Source organism: Helianthus annuus, chromosome 1, assembly GCF_002127325.2.
Source record: "Helianthus annuus cultivar XRQ/B chromosome 1, HanXRQr2.0-SUNRISE, whole genome shotgun sequence".
Lineage (NCBI taxonomy): Eukaryota > Viridiplantae > Streptophyta > Magnoliopsida > Asterales > Asteraceae > Helianthus > Helianthus annuus.
In genome coordinates this window covers 122,742,738-122,761,342 of record NC_035433.2, presented here as the reverse complement: position 1 = coordinate 122,761,342, position 18,605 = coordinate 122,742,738, and the positions used below count along the sequence as shown (strand labels likewise).

General features: G+C 35.4%; 2 protein-coding genes and 1 pseudogene across 4 annotated transcripts; all 3 read left to right on the top strand.

Moving 5' to 3' along the window:
• The first annotated feature begins 1,296 nt into the window (after positions 1-1,296).
• Positions 1,297-7,881, top strand: LOC110873078. Its single transcript, XM_022122010.2, has 8 exons — positions 1,297-1,751; positions 4,525-4,896; positions 5,314-5,476; positions 5,857-6,151; positions 6,227-6,314; positions 6,451-6,541; positions 7,056-7,135; positions 7,313-7,881. Exons 1-8 carry the CDS (start codon positions 1,503-1,505, stop codon positions 7,685-7,687), a joined length of 1,713 nt encoding a protein of 570 aa, XP_021977702.2. The 5' UTR covers positions 1,297-1,502; the 3' UTR covers positions 7,688-7,881.
• A 1,458-nt stretch (positions 7,882-9,339) lies between these two features.
• Positions 9,340-11,303, top strand: LOC110938276 (annotated as a pseudogene).
• Positions 11,304-13,070: 1,767 nt separating this feature from the next.
• On the top strand, positions 13,071-17,680 carry LOC110873088 (yrdC domain-containing protein, mitochondrial). Of its 3 annotated transcripts, none has more exons than XR_002554945.2 (6): positions 13,072-13,249; positions 13,324-13,549; positions 13,675-13,850; positions 16,560-16,851; positions 17,014-17,145; positions 17,516-17,680. XR_002554945.2 is itself a non-coding variant. In XM_022122020.2 (5 exons), the coding sequence occupies exons 1-5, from the start codon at positions 13,189-13,191 to the stop codon at positions 17,078-17,080; spliced, it is 822 nt and encodes a 273-aa protein (XP_021977712.1). In that variant the 5' UTR covers positions 13,071-13,188; the 3' UTR covers positions 17,081-17,378. The 3 variants fall into 3 exon arrangements, 1 of the variants encoding a protein (XP_021977712.1); XR_002554933.2 differs by lacking the exon at positions 17,516-17,680 and adding an exon at positions 17,456-17,474; XM_022122020.2 differs by lacking the exon at positions 17,516-17,680 and having other exon boundaries at positions 13,071-13,249; positions 17,014-17,378.
• The last annotated feature ends 925 nt before the right edge of the window (positions 17,681-18,605 follow it).

Here is an 18,605-nt window from a genome sequence, read left to right as displayed (position 1 = left end):
AATAAACATTGTCATTCAAAAAAAAAAAATACTTCTAAACATGCAACTATCAAATAACTTCAAACAATTCCTAATGTTTTATATTTTTTATAATTATTATTTCTAATTATTTATTATTAGAGTAAAATGCAATTTGTCACCCTGTGGCTCGATCCAGATTGTCGTTTGCCTCCCTATCTTCCACTGTTTTTTCCTAATGGACATTTCATCACATATGCACCCAAAATGTTGATTCCAGGACCCAACCACAAGGTGACAAATTGTTATCTGAACCAAACCACAGGGTTGCAGAGTGTGATGAAATGCTCACCACAGGGTGTCATTAGACAAAAAGTAAAAGATAAGGAGGTAGACGGCAATCTGGACCAAACCATAAGATGACAAATTGCACTTTACTATTATTATTATTATTATTATTATTATACTCAAATTTAGATGTCACTCCATACCAGTGTTCTTTATACCATTAATAGCAGCATGAAACAACATTCAACTTCACCAAATTTTAAGGCAAATATACTAACTTTGCAGGCAACAATATAACGTGTCCAACACGTAGTGATGGTGATTTTACATGTGAGGAGGAAATCCTCACTAAACTTTGGTCCTAACAATTAAAATATATGCTTTTAGTATATCTTTCAATAATTTGTTATAAAATTATTTTAACAAACTTTATAAATATATGCATGTGCATGTTTTCTACTTCTAAATTAACTCGGTTGCTTTAACCGGATTCATTTTAACCAGAACTATTATTTGGGTGGTGTCTGGGTGTAGTGGTATGAAGGAAGTCCTATAACCACGGGGTTGTTGGTTCAAACATTACCCAAGATACAAGATAAAGATGAGGCAAAAAATCACTGATGAAAAAAATATATAACTATTTTTTATAGAATTTAAATATTATTTTAATAGACGATGGATAGTGAAAATTTGTGTAACCGTTTTAAGACTATGGGGGGTGGTTCACCTTCCCCCACCTCTACATTATCTCCACATCACCACCTTTCTGAATCCCTTCCCCTTCACCCATCAAGGGGTGTGGTGCCCTAATCAGCAGCATCCAATAGTCTTGAGAGAGAGAGAGAGAGAGAGAGAGAGAGAGAGAAGCAAGACAAAGAAAGAGAGAGAAGTATTTCGGGGAGGTCCGGGGGTGTTCCCTGACGGGAAGGGGTGCCACCTCACCATCCCGAACTCTTCCCAACGCCACACCTATTAGTCTAAAGGTGAAAACAAATGAGTTTAAGTGGTGTGACATCACTTTATAACATGACAATTAAAATAAGTGAAACTATAACGGATGAGTTTATATGTAGAATTCATTATTTTTTTCATAAAATGTGAATTCACATGTATCATAGTGTAATGATACTTGAGCTAATTGAGTTCTACATAAAGACAAACCCTGAATTTCAGATATTTATTTGAACACATTTTAACTAAATATAATTATTATAACTTTTATTAATAATAAAATATGATAACAAATAGAAAAACTGATGATATCATCTTCATATAAATACATACCTGATTCTCTCTCAAAAAACACACACACTCTTAATCTCTCTCTCTCCCTTCCCCTCTCTCTCATCAAATTTTACAGGTGGCCAGAAAAGATCAAAATTCACCTCAAACTGCTGCATGAAGTCATGAATTCTCAAGAAAATAATGTCACTAAATCTGCAGGTGAAGAGGTGCATAATTCAAGTTCTTCTCAAACTGAAGAAGTTACAGTCCCTTTTCAAATGGTTGGTTTTCATATCTCTTCTATTATTTCTTAATATTTTATCTTTGATTTTAATTTTTTTAATATGACAGGCTGCAAACGGGTCATTCTTAGTCAAAATCTGAAAAAATGACCCGTTTGTAGCTGTATTAAAATTTGATTTTGATATTTCTCTCCCTTGTCGTTCTTTATATCGGATTTGATTTCTTAATTTATGATCTTGTTGATAATTAAGCATCTGGGTATGTTTGATTATGAAACTTCTTGATGATAAGAAGCAAAGCATTTTATCTAAGATTTTGATCTCCATAACTCTACCCTTCCAATCTGTTTTATTTCCAGCTATGAAATTTTGAAACTAAACAATAAATATATTAAGGTTTTTTTTTTCTTTTTTTTTTGGTAATAGCAAAAAATATTAGAAGTTTTTGAAGTTGAACAACAAAGATTATATATTTTCTAAATTGAACAATAAGGATTGTAGAGTTTTTGTAATTGAACAATAATTATAAATTTTTGAAATTGAATAATAAAAAATAAAATTATGAAACTGACCAATAAAGATTAAAATTTGAAACTGAACGATAAATATTATAAATTTCTGAACTTGAACATAATAAAGTTTATAATAAATATTTAAAAAGATTGCAACTTTTTTGCTACAAGGAAAGACAAGAGTATTTTATACATTATATATTATATCCACAGTCAAAAGTGAATCTTGATTGGTCTCTGTAGCTACTTTTGAGAGTTTCCCCTAGCATTTCTTGCTTGACAGTCCAATCATGGTTGAAAGAACTTGAACCCCTCTTTTTACAATTTTCCTGAACCCCACTTTTTACTTTTTTTTTTTTTTTTTTTTGAAATTAGAAAGGTACTAGGTTTAAAAATCTTTAATTTTTTTATTAAAATATGTATTTTTTTTATTATGAATTAATCATTGTATTCAAATTGTACTTTTTAATCAGTTAATCTGATTAAAAAAAACTAGATTGTTTCCAAGATCGTGATTTATACGAAGTTAAAATTACTTCTCACACGATCACGCAAGCTATAGCGGTGTTATACTATATAGTGGAGGGTTCAAATGAGAAGAAATTCTTTGTAAGAAGAAAAAAGAAGAAATTTCAACCAATAGGAATGCTTCATTAGACTTCATTTAATATTTGTACTTAATGTAATTATAAGGGTATATTAGTAAACTTACATACATCATTAATTGGTAGTTTCATCTTTAATAACTAACTATATTAATTTTGTAGCTTATTTTTAAGATATATATTTTTCACAAAAAATAAAAATAAAAATTCATTTATAGTGTAGGATAAATACGAGGCGTGTAGGAGAAATTACGAGTTGTGTAGGATAAATTTCAATATGTGTAGGATAAATTTCGAAATGTGTAGGATAACTTTTGATGTGTGTAGGCAAAAATATTTAGTGTGGAGGATTATAGTCTTAATGACTAATTAATTAGTCAAACACAATAATAAATGTGATGAGAAAAAAACTATTTAATGTTTTACAATTGTACCCTTTTATTCTTTTTCTTCTCAATAAAATTTTCTTCTCAAATGAACCTTCCCCTATACTATATATTGGGCAAGTTATGGTATACGTGCTTGAAATAATTTCTAATTATATATAAATCACCGCTCACAATAAATATTTTGTGACAAAAGCGTTATTTAAGGACACTTTCAAAACCACACGCAAAAGGATGATGCCTATCTGTCACGCCCTCTAGGCTTTGTCGGCAAAAGCGGATTCTTTTTTTTTTATGAAACATAAACTTTTTATCTTGAAAATTTGAACTTTAAGCCTTTAACCATTTAACTTGAGTTTCAAGATTTGTAGTACATGACCTTTACATTTCTTGATCAACTTATTGACTTTCTTGAGAAGCATTACAGAAAGAAAGTAATCTTGCTTTGAGATTATATAATTAATATTATCTTGTTTATTCAATGGCTTATGATCACAGATTTTAAGGGCCAGTTGGAATAATGTTCTTTGAATTGATGACATACGTTGTGTGGCTTGGAATTTGAAAAAAAAAAGAAAAGGTTTCTGATTCGACATTTTGTGGCTTTTATAAGTATCACTATAAACTTCCATACGCTTTTGTTAGTGCATAATGATTTGGCATGCATTATTTTTCAATTAAAATCCCTAAATTATGCTAATGTTTCTTTTTTTTAGTTGTAAATGATGTGGAGAAGATTAAGTTTTATATGTCTATACCCTTTTTCGTTTACGTGGGTCCGTTATTACTTACAACACCCACAAAATAAAAACGATGGTTTAATTGTTTCTGTGTGTTGTTTTTTCCCGGCTCGGTTTTCGAGTTCGGGTTGTCTTAATGAAGTTCTCCGTTCAAAAAAAAAAATGTTTGGGGCCTCAAGGTTTGTATCGAATAAAGAATAGACTCGTATAGACTTTAAAGTTCCAAATACCACAACTTTATTCATTCATAGTATAGTTTAAAGAATCTATAAACCTTTTTCTCGCTTAAATGCACTACTTTCTCAATTAAAATCTCTGAATACGGAAAGTTTTAGCTTTTGTTTGTATCATTCCGTTTTATTTTGCGAGTCCCATGATCACATTTTGCTTATATAAATGGGACCCACAAAATAAAGATGGATTATAGGGCTTTAACCGTCTAATCAGCTAAAAAAGCTAACAATGTTAGTTACAATTTCAAAAGGATAAAACTTTAGCTAATATCATGACATGGGCCAAAATTTCAAATAATTGTTGTAATGATTTTTTTTCTTGTTTGTACTATTCAGGGTGAAAACTATTTGAAAGAACATGTGGTTTTGGAGATGCCATCAAGAACAACACAATCATCTTCCTCTCATGAATGTGTTCAAATACAAATGCCTCCACCACCTCCCCCACCACCCCGGTTTCACAAAAAAGTGAATTTCGTTGAGGCGGCATCACCCGAAACTTGTTCATCAAGAAACAAATCTCTAAAGAAAAATCTTTTACCAGTAGTCTCGGGTTCTTTACCAGAGGAGAAATCGTCTATTGCAAGATCATGGTCACTCACAAAAATGTTTACAAAGATCACAACACCGTCTCTGCCTTTTACCCCAACTAGACATTTGGACACTGAGCCGGGGTTGAGAAGAGCGGGTGGTTCACTTAATTTGCAAGTGAGTTAGTCTAACCCTTTAGTTTCATCTAACCCAAGTGAGCCGGATTACACGCTAGCATAAAAACTCTATATTAAACTTTAAAGCACCGGGTGAAGTGTTAAAGTAGGCTCAGGTTGTCACGAGTAAATTTTATAGTATGGCGTGAGACCCGTGTGGGGTTGATCCACGAACACTTATTTGTCTTTTTTTAGTTCAAAAGTAGTTAATGTTTTAGTTATGATTAAAAAATAAGAATTAGAAGGTTGGGCATTAAAGTCATAACTATAGGCCTTCATCTCGTATGATATGTTTCCCTTTTAGCTAATAATTTTGATTTGACACTTCAAACTTACTTGACTTATGGTTATTCTATCAATATGAGACATGTTGCAATTATCATAGAATTAAAGCAAAAAAATGTTTGATTATTTGTAGACTAAAGTCCATGACCATATATATCGGTCTCAATCCGTGCCCATCCTCGATGAAGACACTCGTTATAAGCGAATGGATGCCTTCTTTCGTGTGATTCCTACAACTCCACGAGTGAAAGAGTTTGATGCCATGAAACCAACCCCTGCTTCTACAGACGACGATGGTAAGCTTACTAATTTGTTGTGATCTAAACGAACATGAAACTTATATATGTTTGGATTTATGTTTTGAAATTGATTATCTTTATGTTTTAGTGTTTGGATTAAATAAGGGTATATTAAATATTAATTATCTACTAAGAGATTGTTTCCCATTTAACAAATCTTTTCTACTTATTTAAAAAAAATGCCATTTATGTTCCTTTTATCATTAAATTTTACAAATAATCATAAACTACCTACCAAACACTATTTTACACATACTACATAAAAATTTTCAAAACCCAGATCTAAACACCACCCAAATATCATAAAAAAAGATCAATCTTCATTCTGGTATTGATATGACATTGATGACAAATGATAAACTGTCTAATTTATGAAGCCGAAGGGGATGATATAGCCGAAGAAGAGGCGGTTTGTAGGATATGTTTGATTGAGTTATGTGAAGGTGGAGAAACCTTAAAGATGGAATGTAGTTGCAAAGGTGAACTTGCTTTAGCCCATAAGGAATGTGCCATAAAATGGTTTAGCCTAAAAGGTAACAAAACATGTGATGTGTGCCATCAAGATGTTGAAAATCTACCTGTTACACTGCTAAGAATCCAAAGTACCGTTAGAAACCGAGATAACGGAACAACTGCACCCAATAATGATTATGTTGAAGTTAACGCGTACAGGCAAGTTTTTGTTACTTTTTATTTATTTGAAGACAAATTTAGAATCTAATATGACTTTTATATTCATTTGGGCAGTGCTATTTATCGTGTGTGGCAAGAAGCACCAATTCTTGTTATCGTTAGCACGCTTGCATACTTTTGCTTTCTTGAGCAGCTTCTTCTGGTAAATATCCGTTTACATTTTTATGTTGGGTGTGTATGGGAGAATAAATTTAGTTCGATTTTGAACAAATTTTATTCAAATCACACCCGACATTTTTATTCTTTATGATAATTTTGTTTTGATAATTCTTGTGAAGGTTGGGAAGATGGGTAGAAGTTCAATTGCTATATCTCTTCCATTTTCTTGTGTATTAGGGCTTCTCACATCCATGATTTCTTCTACCATAGGTAAGCTTTCTACTTTATTTAAAAAAACATTGTTACTTTACTTTTCATTAAGGGTGTAAACGAGTACATTCACTTGTGAGATGCTCAACATAGACACTAATATCTTAAATCGAGCTAAATACAACACATTGAAACTCATTTAATAAACATGTTCAAGCCCAAGTTTTATATGCCGAGCTTGATTAGCTCATGGAGCTAAACAAATATGGCATTTAAATAAATATAAATTTATTTGTAAAAATAATGATATATACATACTATATATATTTGATTGTAACAAGAGATTTTAATAATATATATACACACACAATTATGCATATACATTATTTTAAAAATGAACTAACTGGTCTAAACTTATAGTATTATTCACGAGCTAAGCTTGAACTTTAGCTTAGTTATATTTGGCTGAGGGTGGATTACACCCTAGGTTTGTGGGCTGCCTAATATAATCCTAGACTTCAATACTTCAATGGATTTTGTATTTTGAATACCTTGAGTTTCTATTTTTTTACAGTGAAACCAAGATTTGTATGGTTATATGCATCAATTCAGTTCGCATTTGTGGTCATCTTTGGTCATATTTTTCTCTCTGTGGTAAGTAGAATTATTATATTTGTGTAAATCTCTTTGGGAAATGACTAGTAAACGCAGTGTAACAATTCCAATATTGTTATCACTCGTTAAAAAATGATGAAATACTTTTACAGCTTATCATCATATTCTTATCGCACGAACATACTACCATGTGACAATCGTTTTAATGATGTGTAGGGTAATCTTAAGCCAATGTTATCAATTATTCTTGCAACTTCTACGGGTTGTGGAGCTGCAATATGCGGTAGGTACATTGTCGTGGAGGCCTTGAGGTTAGTAAGATGGTGGCGTAGTAGATCAAATCAACAACGCGATTCTTCAATTGTTGAAATCGCACCACCATCACCATCAGTGTTGGACACTCCACCACCAGTACCATTGTCACCGCCACCACCGCCGCCACCACCATCATATATAGCTAATGTGTCTCATTCGGATCCACCACAACATGAAGCTACATCACCACCACAATTTGTGCCACCACCACCTCCGCCACCACCACCACCAACATTGTCTCAAGTATACCAAGTTGAAGTTAACTGGAAAGCTTGAAAGCTACAAAGAGAGTAACAAAGGTTAAGATTATGAGTTTGGATTTTATATATTAGTGTGTCGGGTTTGTGTTGTTTGTATGATATTTACCATTTGTTTTGTGGGATTTTTTTTTGAAGATATTTAGTGGAGATCTGAAGATATGTGGTGAAATCTTGATTATTTGTTGATGTTGGTTGAAAGTTTTTGTTGTATAAATGTCTTGAAATTTTAATATTGTTGTTTCTATAACTGGTATTAGGAAAGTAAAGCCAACAAGAGATCTCCATACCCCCTTTGAAATAATTCACTTGTATTCTTAAAAAAATTTATAAACAACTACAACCATACCTAGTAAGTACTACAAATAGAAAGCCACTAGAAGAGTATTAGGAGGATAGGATGTAGTCAAACCTTACCTAGAGAGGCTTACGAGACCCACAACTCCAAATAAACAACATACAATCAAACAAACTTATCAAAATATGTAGAAATCAAAAGTTAGCAAAAGCACAACAGATGGTGACAAACTAACGTAGTAAAAATAATTAGATAAACAACAAGTAGACATAAATTATAGAGTAAACATAGTAAAATATAATTAGATAAACAACATGTAGACCAGGGGCGGACCTACGGTGGTAGGTGGGTGGGTGGCCGCCCCCTTAAAAAAATGTTTTCAGTGTATTACATCAGCTAAAATTTCAATCGCACCCCATGAAATTTTATAATCGCACCCCTTGAATTTTTAAAACCAAATAAATGAAACAATAAAGTGAAGAAAAGAGTGAAAAGGGGAGTTGGACATTTCCGGCCGTGCTTCCGGTGAACCCTCCAACCAGAGAATAAATGAAAGAATGAGATGATAAAAGAGATAAGAGAGATATGTTTATGTGTAAAAAGCAATGTTTTCAGGACCGGACCGGAGGTCGACCCGGTCGCCTTACGGGGTCAAAGGTCGGACCGGTCCGACCGGTTCGACCGGATTTAAGACCCGGATTACGTCATAAATTATATAAAAAGATATATAAAATATAGTATAAAAACTAAACATAACAAAAATTAAGTTTATAAACACTCTGTTCAGAGTTTCATAACCAAGGGACTAAAAGTGAAGCTACCATCATTAATAGTGTACCATCTCTCTATCTTTCTTTTTTTTCTTCCAAACCTACAGCAACAACAACCTCATCTTTGAAATGCCACTACAAATCACCGGAGAAATTTATTGGTCAAGTTACCTTCTTAATTATCTTCTTTTTCTTTTTTGTCTACAATGCGATAATTGAAGATTTGGATGGTCAAATCAACAAGAAACGTCACACTAGATCTTGGTTTAGTTCGAAAATTGATTCACCGGAGGGCGGCCGGAGGGTCAACGCCACTGTTCATCACCAGATCTGATGAGGTGATGGACGAAGTCATTTGGTGGCGGTAGTAGCAAAAAAGAAAGCTTCGCATGAGACTTCGTTCAGATCTACCGGAGGACTCAAACACTTAAACGGCCTGACCCTCGCTCGACCTGCCAGCCCGACCGGCCGGATCCCGTCCCGACCACCGACTCATTGTTGAAACGGCTCAAACCATGGAACCGGCCCGCTGCAGTCTCCGAATCCCGACCGGACCGGCCGGCCAGGTTTGGGTATAAAAACATTGGTAAAAAGGTGCATGTGATTTCTAGCATTATGCACGTACTTTTAGAAATACTATTATATTATTAATAAACTTTTGTCAGTATATTTAAAATATTCTCATGTTCATTGCCAAGTTAATGTTTAGACTCTTAACTAGTATTTGTATGATAACTTAACTTTAACCTTTAAATAGTTTCTAGATTATAAAAAGTATTAAGTTTTAAAACATAAGGTAGTGTTTGGTATACAACAATGGGAGGTGGAATGGAATGAACTATTGCGAGAGAATGAAAAAATGTGTGTTTGGTTGGTTAACGTAATGGAATCACCCATTACATAAGTCATTCCATTCCCTCAAATTCATTCCATCCACTCCCCCTGTTTTTTTTTTCTATTCCATTCCCTCTCTCAGCCTACGTCACAAACACCGCCCATCACCTCCACCATTTGCCACCACCACCTGCCGTAGTAACCACCCGCCACCAACCTCCGCCGACCACCACCACCACCACTGTTCTCCACCGCCCGCCGCCACTGCCATCGACTACCATCGCTGCCACCTGCCATCGTAAATTAAAAAGATAACGCCTTTGCGCCACTTCAGTCCAAAAAGATAACGCCTTTGCGCCAGTTCCGTTCTCAACGTTTTTAACGGCGCGTTATCTTTTTGGACTGAAGTTATTATGCTAGCAATAATAACATTCAAATTGTGTTAGATGGATAGAGCTTCAATTCTAGGTGACGCGATTGAATACTTAAAGGAACTACTACAAAAAATCAACGATCTACATAACGAACTAGAGGCGACACCACAAGGGTCATTGATGCAAGCTTCATCAAGCATCCATCCATTAACACCCACCCCACCCGCGCTTCTTTAACATGTTAAGGAAGAATTATGTCCACCCACCATCACCGCGACCGCTCCAGGCCAGAAAAACCATCTTGCAAAAGTAATATTTTTCAATTGTGATATTATGAATCATTATCTATTTGGGCTTATTGTAGAGATGATGAACATGACATGATGTGTTTGATTTGTACAGGTGGAGGTACATGCAAGAGAAGGGAGGGGTGTGAACATCCACATGTTGTGTGAGCGCAGACCGGTTTGTTGCTGTCAACATTGAGGGCCCTGGAGAATCTTGGGCCGAATATTCAACAACCTGTCATAAGCTGTTTCAATGGGTTTGCTTTGGATGTATTTCGAGCTCAGGTATTGTTACTAAGACTGGCAAAACGGGTAGGTCGGGTCAGGTTGGACAACAAGTCGAAACGGGTTTCAAGCAAAGTGAGCTCGGGTCAAACCCATGTATAATTTGAAGTTGTCATAAGTTGTTTCAAGAGGCTTGCTTTGGAGAAAATTTCAATTTTCAAGCCCGTGTATTATTACTAAGCGTAACGGGTCAGGTCGGGTTGGCTAACGGGTCAAAATGGGTTTTGAGCAAAATGAGTTCGGGTCAAACCTTTCAATGGGCTTACTTTGGATGCATATCAATTTTCAAGCCCGTGTATTATTACTAAGCTAGCAAGCATGGCAAAAGGTACTGGTCTGGTTGGTTAAGATGCGGGTCAAAATGGGAATGGAGCGGAATGAGTTTGGGTCAAACTCACTTTGTAATTTGAGTTGACCCGTTTGAACAACCAATATGTTATTTTTATTACCCAAATCAAACAATTCTTATAGAGCATGATTGCCACCCATAATTAATAGAGATTGCAAAGTGTACAAATTGGGCTGCATAACGGGCTCTGATCAAAACCCATAATAGATAAACGTAACCCAAATCAATTTGTAAACGTGCCGAAATAATGATTAAATTTGATAGTTGAGTGATTAAAAGATGGTGATGATGTTTGGCAGCAATGTAGGGAAGGGCAGGAGATGTTGCCAGAGCAGATAAAAGCAGTGCTTCTAGAGACAGCTGGATATCATGGTGCCATTTAGCAGCTTTTTTATGTGACATGTTGATCTTGTTACTTTTAACCATTTAATAAAATCCACTTTTCAGTCATTTTAATTTAATTATGCTTTCTTTTGTCATTAAGCAAGTGTAGATCTCATTTGATTGGTTTTAGATTAGAGTTGTAAAATGGGAGGGTTGGATAACGGGTTAAAACATTACCAAGTAGTGGGTGAGGGAGTGGTAATTCGATATGCGATAATAATAACTTTGATCTAAATGCATGAACATCGTTCAAATAGTATCTAAACAGCCTTTTCACTCTAATAAACCCTATTACCAACACCAACAACACTTCATATTTTTAAGTACCTTGTCGTGAAGCACGGGTACTTCTATCTATATAAATATACAACTGCTATATGATTTTTTTATCGTTTTAAGGTTTATGGTTGAATAATGTTTACGCCTCATATTATCGACCCCGCTGTAACGCGCGGGTTTCCCACTATTAACAAATAAAGAACAAGTTTTAACACATTGAAAATCTTGAAAATGTATTGAAATTTGCAAGTGTATCTTAAAAAAAAAGAAAAACGAAAAAAAAAAAGAATTAAAATATCTTTTTCTCTAATACTTAAACGATTAACGGGTCAACCCATTTTTATATGGTTTAACCCGAACCCGACCCTTATACATACAGGTTGTATCAACCGACCTAAAAGCTGGGTTTTTTTTCGTGTCAGGTTTGGGCTGGATTTCGGATTGTGTCAGGAATTGCTACGTGTGCCCTAAATGACATTAATTTAAATATCTATTTAACCCCTTTTTTAACAGTTAATGCTACTTCTTTACATTAATAATCCTAAATTATTCCCTTTATTCATCTTTGAACTTGTGATCTCTCTAAGAGGCACGCGCTTCAAACAAGTGAACTAACCCGACCTTTAATATTTATTTAACTTAGAGGGTGTTTCGGATTGCTTATTTAACTCTAAAAGTGTTTTTTTTGTCAAAACTGCTTATTGACTTATTATTTTTTTAAAATGAGTTTTTGAAAAATTGTTTGGATTAACTTTTGTGATAAGAAATAGTAATATGTCCAAAAAGGATAGGGTAAGTTTCCATATTTAGTTGCGGTGAGGTTAAATTTGTAATTTCATGTACAAAAAGCCAAAAGTTATTTAAAAAACCAGGTTTTTGTAGCTTTTGAAAAACACCTTTTTATTTCTTCTAAAAAACTTAAATAAAAAGCATTTTTTTATTTCCAAACATTTTTTTAACTTATTGATTTTAAAAAAAAACCAGTAAGTCAATAAGTCATTTTCAAACTAAATCCCAAAGACCCTCTTAGACCGGCTCATAACAAAAACCAACTTTATTCCAAAATAGAACTAACAAGGCGTTAAGAGCCGTCAAACAGAACAACAAAGTCCCCAAACGGTAAAACAACCAAAACATAAAAGAAAAACAACTAACATACAAAATGTAATTGACCCAATGTCATCGCTTTGTCACGGGGTTAGTTTTCGAGCCCCGTGTGGCGTCCCCAAGTGCCCGGGACAAGCCAATCCTTCCCGCTTTTTTGTGTGGGTTACTGGTTTCGTCCTGTCTTGGACTCATCAAGAGAGTGGCGCCAACTCTCGACCAGTGGTGTTTTCGTCGTTTGCACGATTAGGCACGTACACCTTTTCATTGACACCAACTCTGTCCCCCAATAAAATTCAGGACTAGCCAGTAACTCAAGCATTCAAACACAGCTCACAACATTGCGATCTTCAAATATTTAGCTCGGTGAAAGCTTGTTATTTACAACGGTTTGTTGATCCACACATAACCCAAAGATGGCCAGTTAAAACCCAATAGAGAAGGATCTATAAATATTTCTCCAATCTAACCAATACACCCAGGCAGGCCCATATCTCTGACAATCAATCAAAGCAATCTCCGGCGGCGCACAATCCGCAACTATAAAAGATTATATATGTATACAATAAACTACACCATAATATCCTCCCGATTGCCTCTCTTCAACCATATTCCAGGTACCCTTTCTGTTTTTCTTCCAAAATTTCAATGTTCAAACCTTTTTTTTGTTAATCTTTTGGTATAATTTCAGGTGTACCCAAGTTCGGATTATCAAGAATTCGTCAACAACTTGTAGGCAAATCAACAAGAAAAATGGCCTGGAGTTCGAATAAATGCGAACAGGGTATTGAAAGTGTTTCTGGGATTGTTCGACCAGCAACAGAGGTTTATGCGGATGAAGCAGTTGAAGCTCTGAGAGCTGGGAAGGTTATAGCTGTTCCTACTGATACTCTTTATGGTTTCGCATGTGATGCTTGGTATGTTTGTTGGTTTTTTGTTTGAGTTTTGTGGGTGCACACCAGTTGTTTGACGATTTGCTTGTGTGAATGAATTGTTGGTTATGGATGGTGATTGTTTGATGTTTTGTTTTGTTTTGGTGTAGCAATATTGAGGCGGTTAATAGGATATATGAGATTAAAGGGAGGAAGCATACTAGTCCTTTGGCGATTTGTGTTGGTGATGTGAAGGATATTGGACGGTTTGCGGTTACGGATCATTTGCCTATTGGATTGCTTGAGGGTCTTCTTCCTGGGCCGGTAACTGTGGTGCTGACACGAGGTTTGGTCACTAACTGTAGACTTTATATGGTTGTTTCAGATTTCCAATAGTTTTTTATATTTGAATTTGAAGTAGTAGTGTTCAACTGTTCATTGTGCCTCGCAAAATGGGCGGGTCGGGTCAGGTCAGGTCAAAATGGGTTCGGGTCAGAACGGGTCGATCAAATAAATGGCCGCTGATGTCAAATAGGGCGTTTATCATGTACAGAAATGACTTACTAGCAAACTTGTTGTGAAATTAATGGCTTAATTCCTGCAAAAATATAACCGAAACTGAACAAGAATACTTTATAAAGTATAGGATTTGGTCAATACAAATTCTAAGTAAACTACTTCTAGTGCATCTGCAACAAATTAGAAAAGAAAAATTAGTCATAGAAAGCAAAAAAGGGTCAAAATTGCAGATATTCTTTTAGCAAAACTGGTACTCTAGTCAAACTTCAAACACCCAATTTCAAATCCCTTAAAGAAAAATGTGGGTATGGATACTCTTTTCGATTTATGGTACCCAACAACCATACAAAGCAATTTAAATGATATCCTTCAATGCAATCGCCATAGTTGTCAATAGTGGCTAGCGACCGCTATAGCGCGCTATATAGCGAGGCGACCATGTGTTGCTATTTGGATTATAGCGACCAATAACGTAAATAGCGAATTTTTTTTTTATGTAAATTACAATTAGATATAGCTATAAAATAGCTGGATTATGGGTTTTTGTTAAATGTACATGTAAAATAGCATATATACCAGGGTATTTTGATATAATATACATATAAAAATTTTCAAAATTTTTTTTCTAGTGTATCGTTATTTATAAAATAGCGGTCGCTTTTCGCTATGTGGCATACAGGTCCCTTGTCGCTATTTGTCGCTATTTGTCACAATTCGCTATTAACAACTATGGCAATCGCTGAGTGGTACAATTTACACGATATATTTTATTTCCTATCAGACGCAAACATAACCTAGAACGACCCGCTCCTTCGTTTGTTTCAGCCCACTTTGACCACATTGACCCGTGGAGAATATTAGCTCACCCAAATCAATTCATGACATTTTTATAAGAGCCCGAATTAACCCAAAGTTAGGTCTATGGGCCATAATTGCCAAGTCTAGTGTTCATTAACCGTTAAACCCGACTGAACCGTCTAAACTGAAGCAAGTCAGCTGTTCAGCATGTTTGAGGTTTATGCGGGTTACTATTTAAAAAAGTGGGTATAACAATTCAAGTCATGGTTTGGAGAACTTGTCACCGGATATGTAACTGAACCGACAGTTTTTTGGAATATGTATTTATGTATACGTATAACCTTCATGAAAACCATCTTTATCATTTTCTAAAATTTAGTACAAACTTTCGATTCGAACCATCAACGGGCACAACACATTTTTGGCTGGTCTCGCCACCCCAACATGCCGATCAATTTGGTTTACAATTTATCAAATCGTAGTAATACGAAGTTCAGCCTAGATATTTCGTCCAAACTGGCTAAATTAGACCATGAACACCCCTACTTTGATGAATAGCGAAGCAAATTACTTACAACTATGTGTTAAGTAAAGCTTTGCAGTTAGGGGTGTATTTGAGCTTGGCTTAACCCTAGCTTGCTAAACTTCTGGAAAAAAATATTGTAGGTTATACAAGCTTGGTTATAATCCTTAGTTCAATTCACAAAGGTTTGTATAAAATTAGAAATAGAATTCTAGTGATAAAATTACAAGTAAAGTTCCTTTTCAAGACATAATACTAATCTTACCAAGGTACCAAGCATAGTAAGCTATAAAATATAAGTTACAAGCATAGTTATTAAAGGCGCTAGGCGCACTCAAGGTGCATAGGCCTCGCCTGGGGCCTAGGCACAAGACACAAAAAAGCGAGGGCCTGAGAAAAAAAGAGCGCACAATGAAAAAAAAATTAAACATATTTTATGTATTTGAAAAGTAATACTATTCTTCAAATAAAATAAACAAAAGCTATTATATAACATTTAATATCATCTATTTATTAGTGTAGAAAAGTAGTTTTCCTAAAATAAAGTAGAATTCTGGCTGGAATATTGCCGGAATTTGCAGGATTGGCCGGAAACTCTCCGGAATCTAGGAATCTCGCCGAAATTTGCGTTTGAATCATCACCTGGAGAATTAAAGCGCAATTGCCTCGCCTAGCTTGGAAAATGGGCCTAGGCGCAAGAGGCGATGACTTTTAATAACTATGGTTACAAGTGGTTCATATAGTTTTGTTTATATCGTCAACTGAGTTAATTCGGCTAAATAATTAAATGAGCTGGCTTGGTCAGGCTCGGGTCAACAAAATGAGCTGAACCCAGTTTGCATATGGTAGATGTGGCAACACTGGCGTGTCAAAGCATTGACTTTCTAGGACAGGTCAAAATGGGTTGTGTGTGGCCGACCTACACAAATATTTATTTGCAGATATTTTTTTTTCACTCCTGAATTTGGTAAGTAATTGATGTGGGTTCAAATCCTTGCAAGTGGAAGATTAAGTGGTATTTAGGTGTAAAAAGATGCTCAAAAACTTTATTTTTATAAGAAACTACATTTTTACACTGGTTATCTAGTTTTCTGAAATAAAATGCTTTATAAGGGATCTATTTTACGACTTATGAGTTATGATATGTTTGACCTGCTTTTTCAGTTCAACCCGTTTTAGCTTTAGCTAAAAAAATATATATATATTTTTTTGAAGGGGAATCAAGTATTCTTGAGAAGTCGTTAAACCCGGGATTGGATAGCATAGGAGTTCGAGTACCTGATTCCGACTTTATCAGGATGATAGCCCGTGGCTCCGGGAGTGCACTGGCCCTGACTAGTGCGAATCTTAGCGGTCAACCAAGTAGTGTTGACATCAAAGATTTCAAAAGTTTGTGGGAACACTGTACATTTGTTTATGATGGCGGTATCCTGCCAGCTGGACGGTCCGGATCAACCGTTGTTGACCTCACTATGCTGGGGAAATACAAGATACTTAGACCGGGGAGGTTAGACTCGAAATACATTGTTTAATCAGATGGCAACTTATGAATGAGTTGACTTTTATGTTTTATCTAAAACGGGTCAAACCAATAACTTAAGGATAGATTTATTTGATAAACATTGGTCAACGAAGTCAAAATTCTGACTTTTATGTGTTATGTGGGCAGTGCGAAAGAAGAGACAGTCTCGATATTGGAGAGGCACTCTCTACAAGAAGCAGGAGCTATTGTTTGACCTTCCATTCTATCCGAATGCGAAATCTTGACTTCCACGAATGTTTGACTTTGAATTTGCTCAAGGTAATGTAAACTTTCCTGGGTCATGTTTTTTAGTTCCCGATTTAGGCTTACTTAACATTATTTACAGATAGTTAATTTGGATATGCTGTCATGTGTGATAAATTATGCTGAACGTTGACCCTTGTGACGTCAAAGACATCAAGGGGAAACAATACATTTAGATTGTAGAATATAATATTGTTGAATTAGTAAATTTCATGTTCATTTAAAGAAATGAATCCCCATTTGAATTAGAAGCTCGAAAAATTGGAGTTCTTTGACACATGCGACTAATTAATTTCGTCGCAACCCGATCTTTTGACTTGAAAAGGTTGACCAGTTACATGCATACATGCATGATGCATGTATTAACCGGCGAATATGAATTTAGATGGCGGGGAATGGCTGCGATGAGAACCAGAGAGAACAAGTTGTGGAATGGCTGCGATGAGAACCGGCGAATATGAATTTAGATGGCGGGGAATGGCTGCAAAAACGTATATACCAAAAAATTTCTATACGAAAACTACATATATAACATTGTTGAGCGAAAAGTTCGGGGGGTCGGACGCCCCTCCCCGCCCCTTCTATACTTCGCCCCTGCTCCGGGCTAACATAGATCTACTGTGAGAACTGATCAGAAATTACAGTTTAATATGATATAAATGCATTATTTTCGTTGTATTTATACAAGTGAAACTATGGTTAGACTATTTAATATAACTTGTATCGAAAACCACAATTTTTTTTTAAGTTGAGAGATCTACATGCATGGATCGTTTTCTAAATAGGTTTATTGTGTGTTAACCAAACTATTGAATCTTTAACTTTCCAGAAACTAATGCCCGCATGTGTCTAGAGGTGCACATAACCGGGTTTTTTGAATACCCGGGTTTGGGTATATACCCTGATACGGGTATCACCGGGCATTGGTTTTTCAGGTATTGGCAATACACGGTTCGGGTATTAGCCAGGAAAACCATACCTCGTGTATCCGGGTTCGGGTTTGGGTTTTCGTTAGAAGAACCCAGTTTCCAGGTCGGCTATTAAATACCCTATTTGCAGGTATGCAAAAAACCCGATGTCGCTGCTTTTTTTATTTCATATTTTTTGTATTTTTATGTTGCCAACTCCATTTTTGGGTTTATAAACTTTTGTATTTTTATGTTTCCAACTCCATTTTTAAGTTTATAAACTTTTGTATTTTTATGTTTCCAACTCCATTTTTAGGTTTATAAACTTTAACGTAATAAACACGTGTTTATATATGCGAACACATATATAAAAACTGGTGGGCAATGATAGAAGACCCAAGGAAACCTGGGTTGGATTCTTGAGCAAAACGGGTTTTACCGGTAATTTCACCGCCGTGTCTACGGGCGGGTGGGTTACCGGGTTTTCCCCGGAATTGATGGTGGACTCGGGTTACTCTCGGAGTACTCCGTTTGTCCAGTGGGTGCCCCAAGAATGCTCGAGATTGA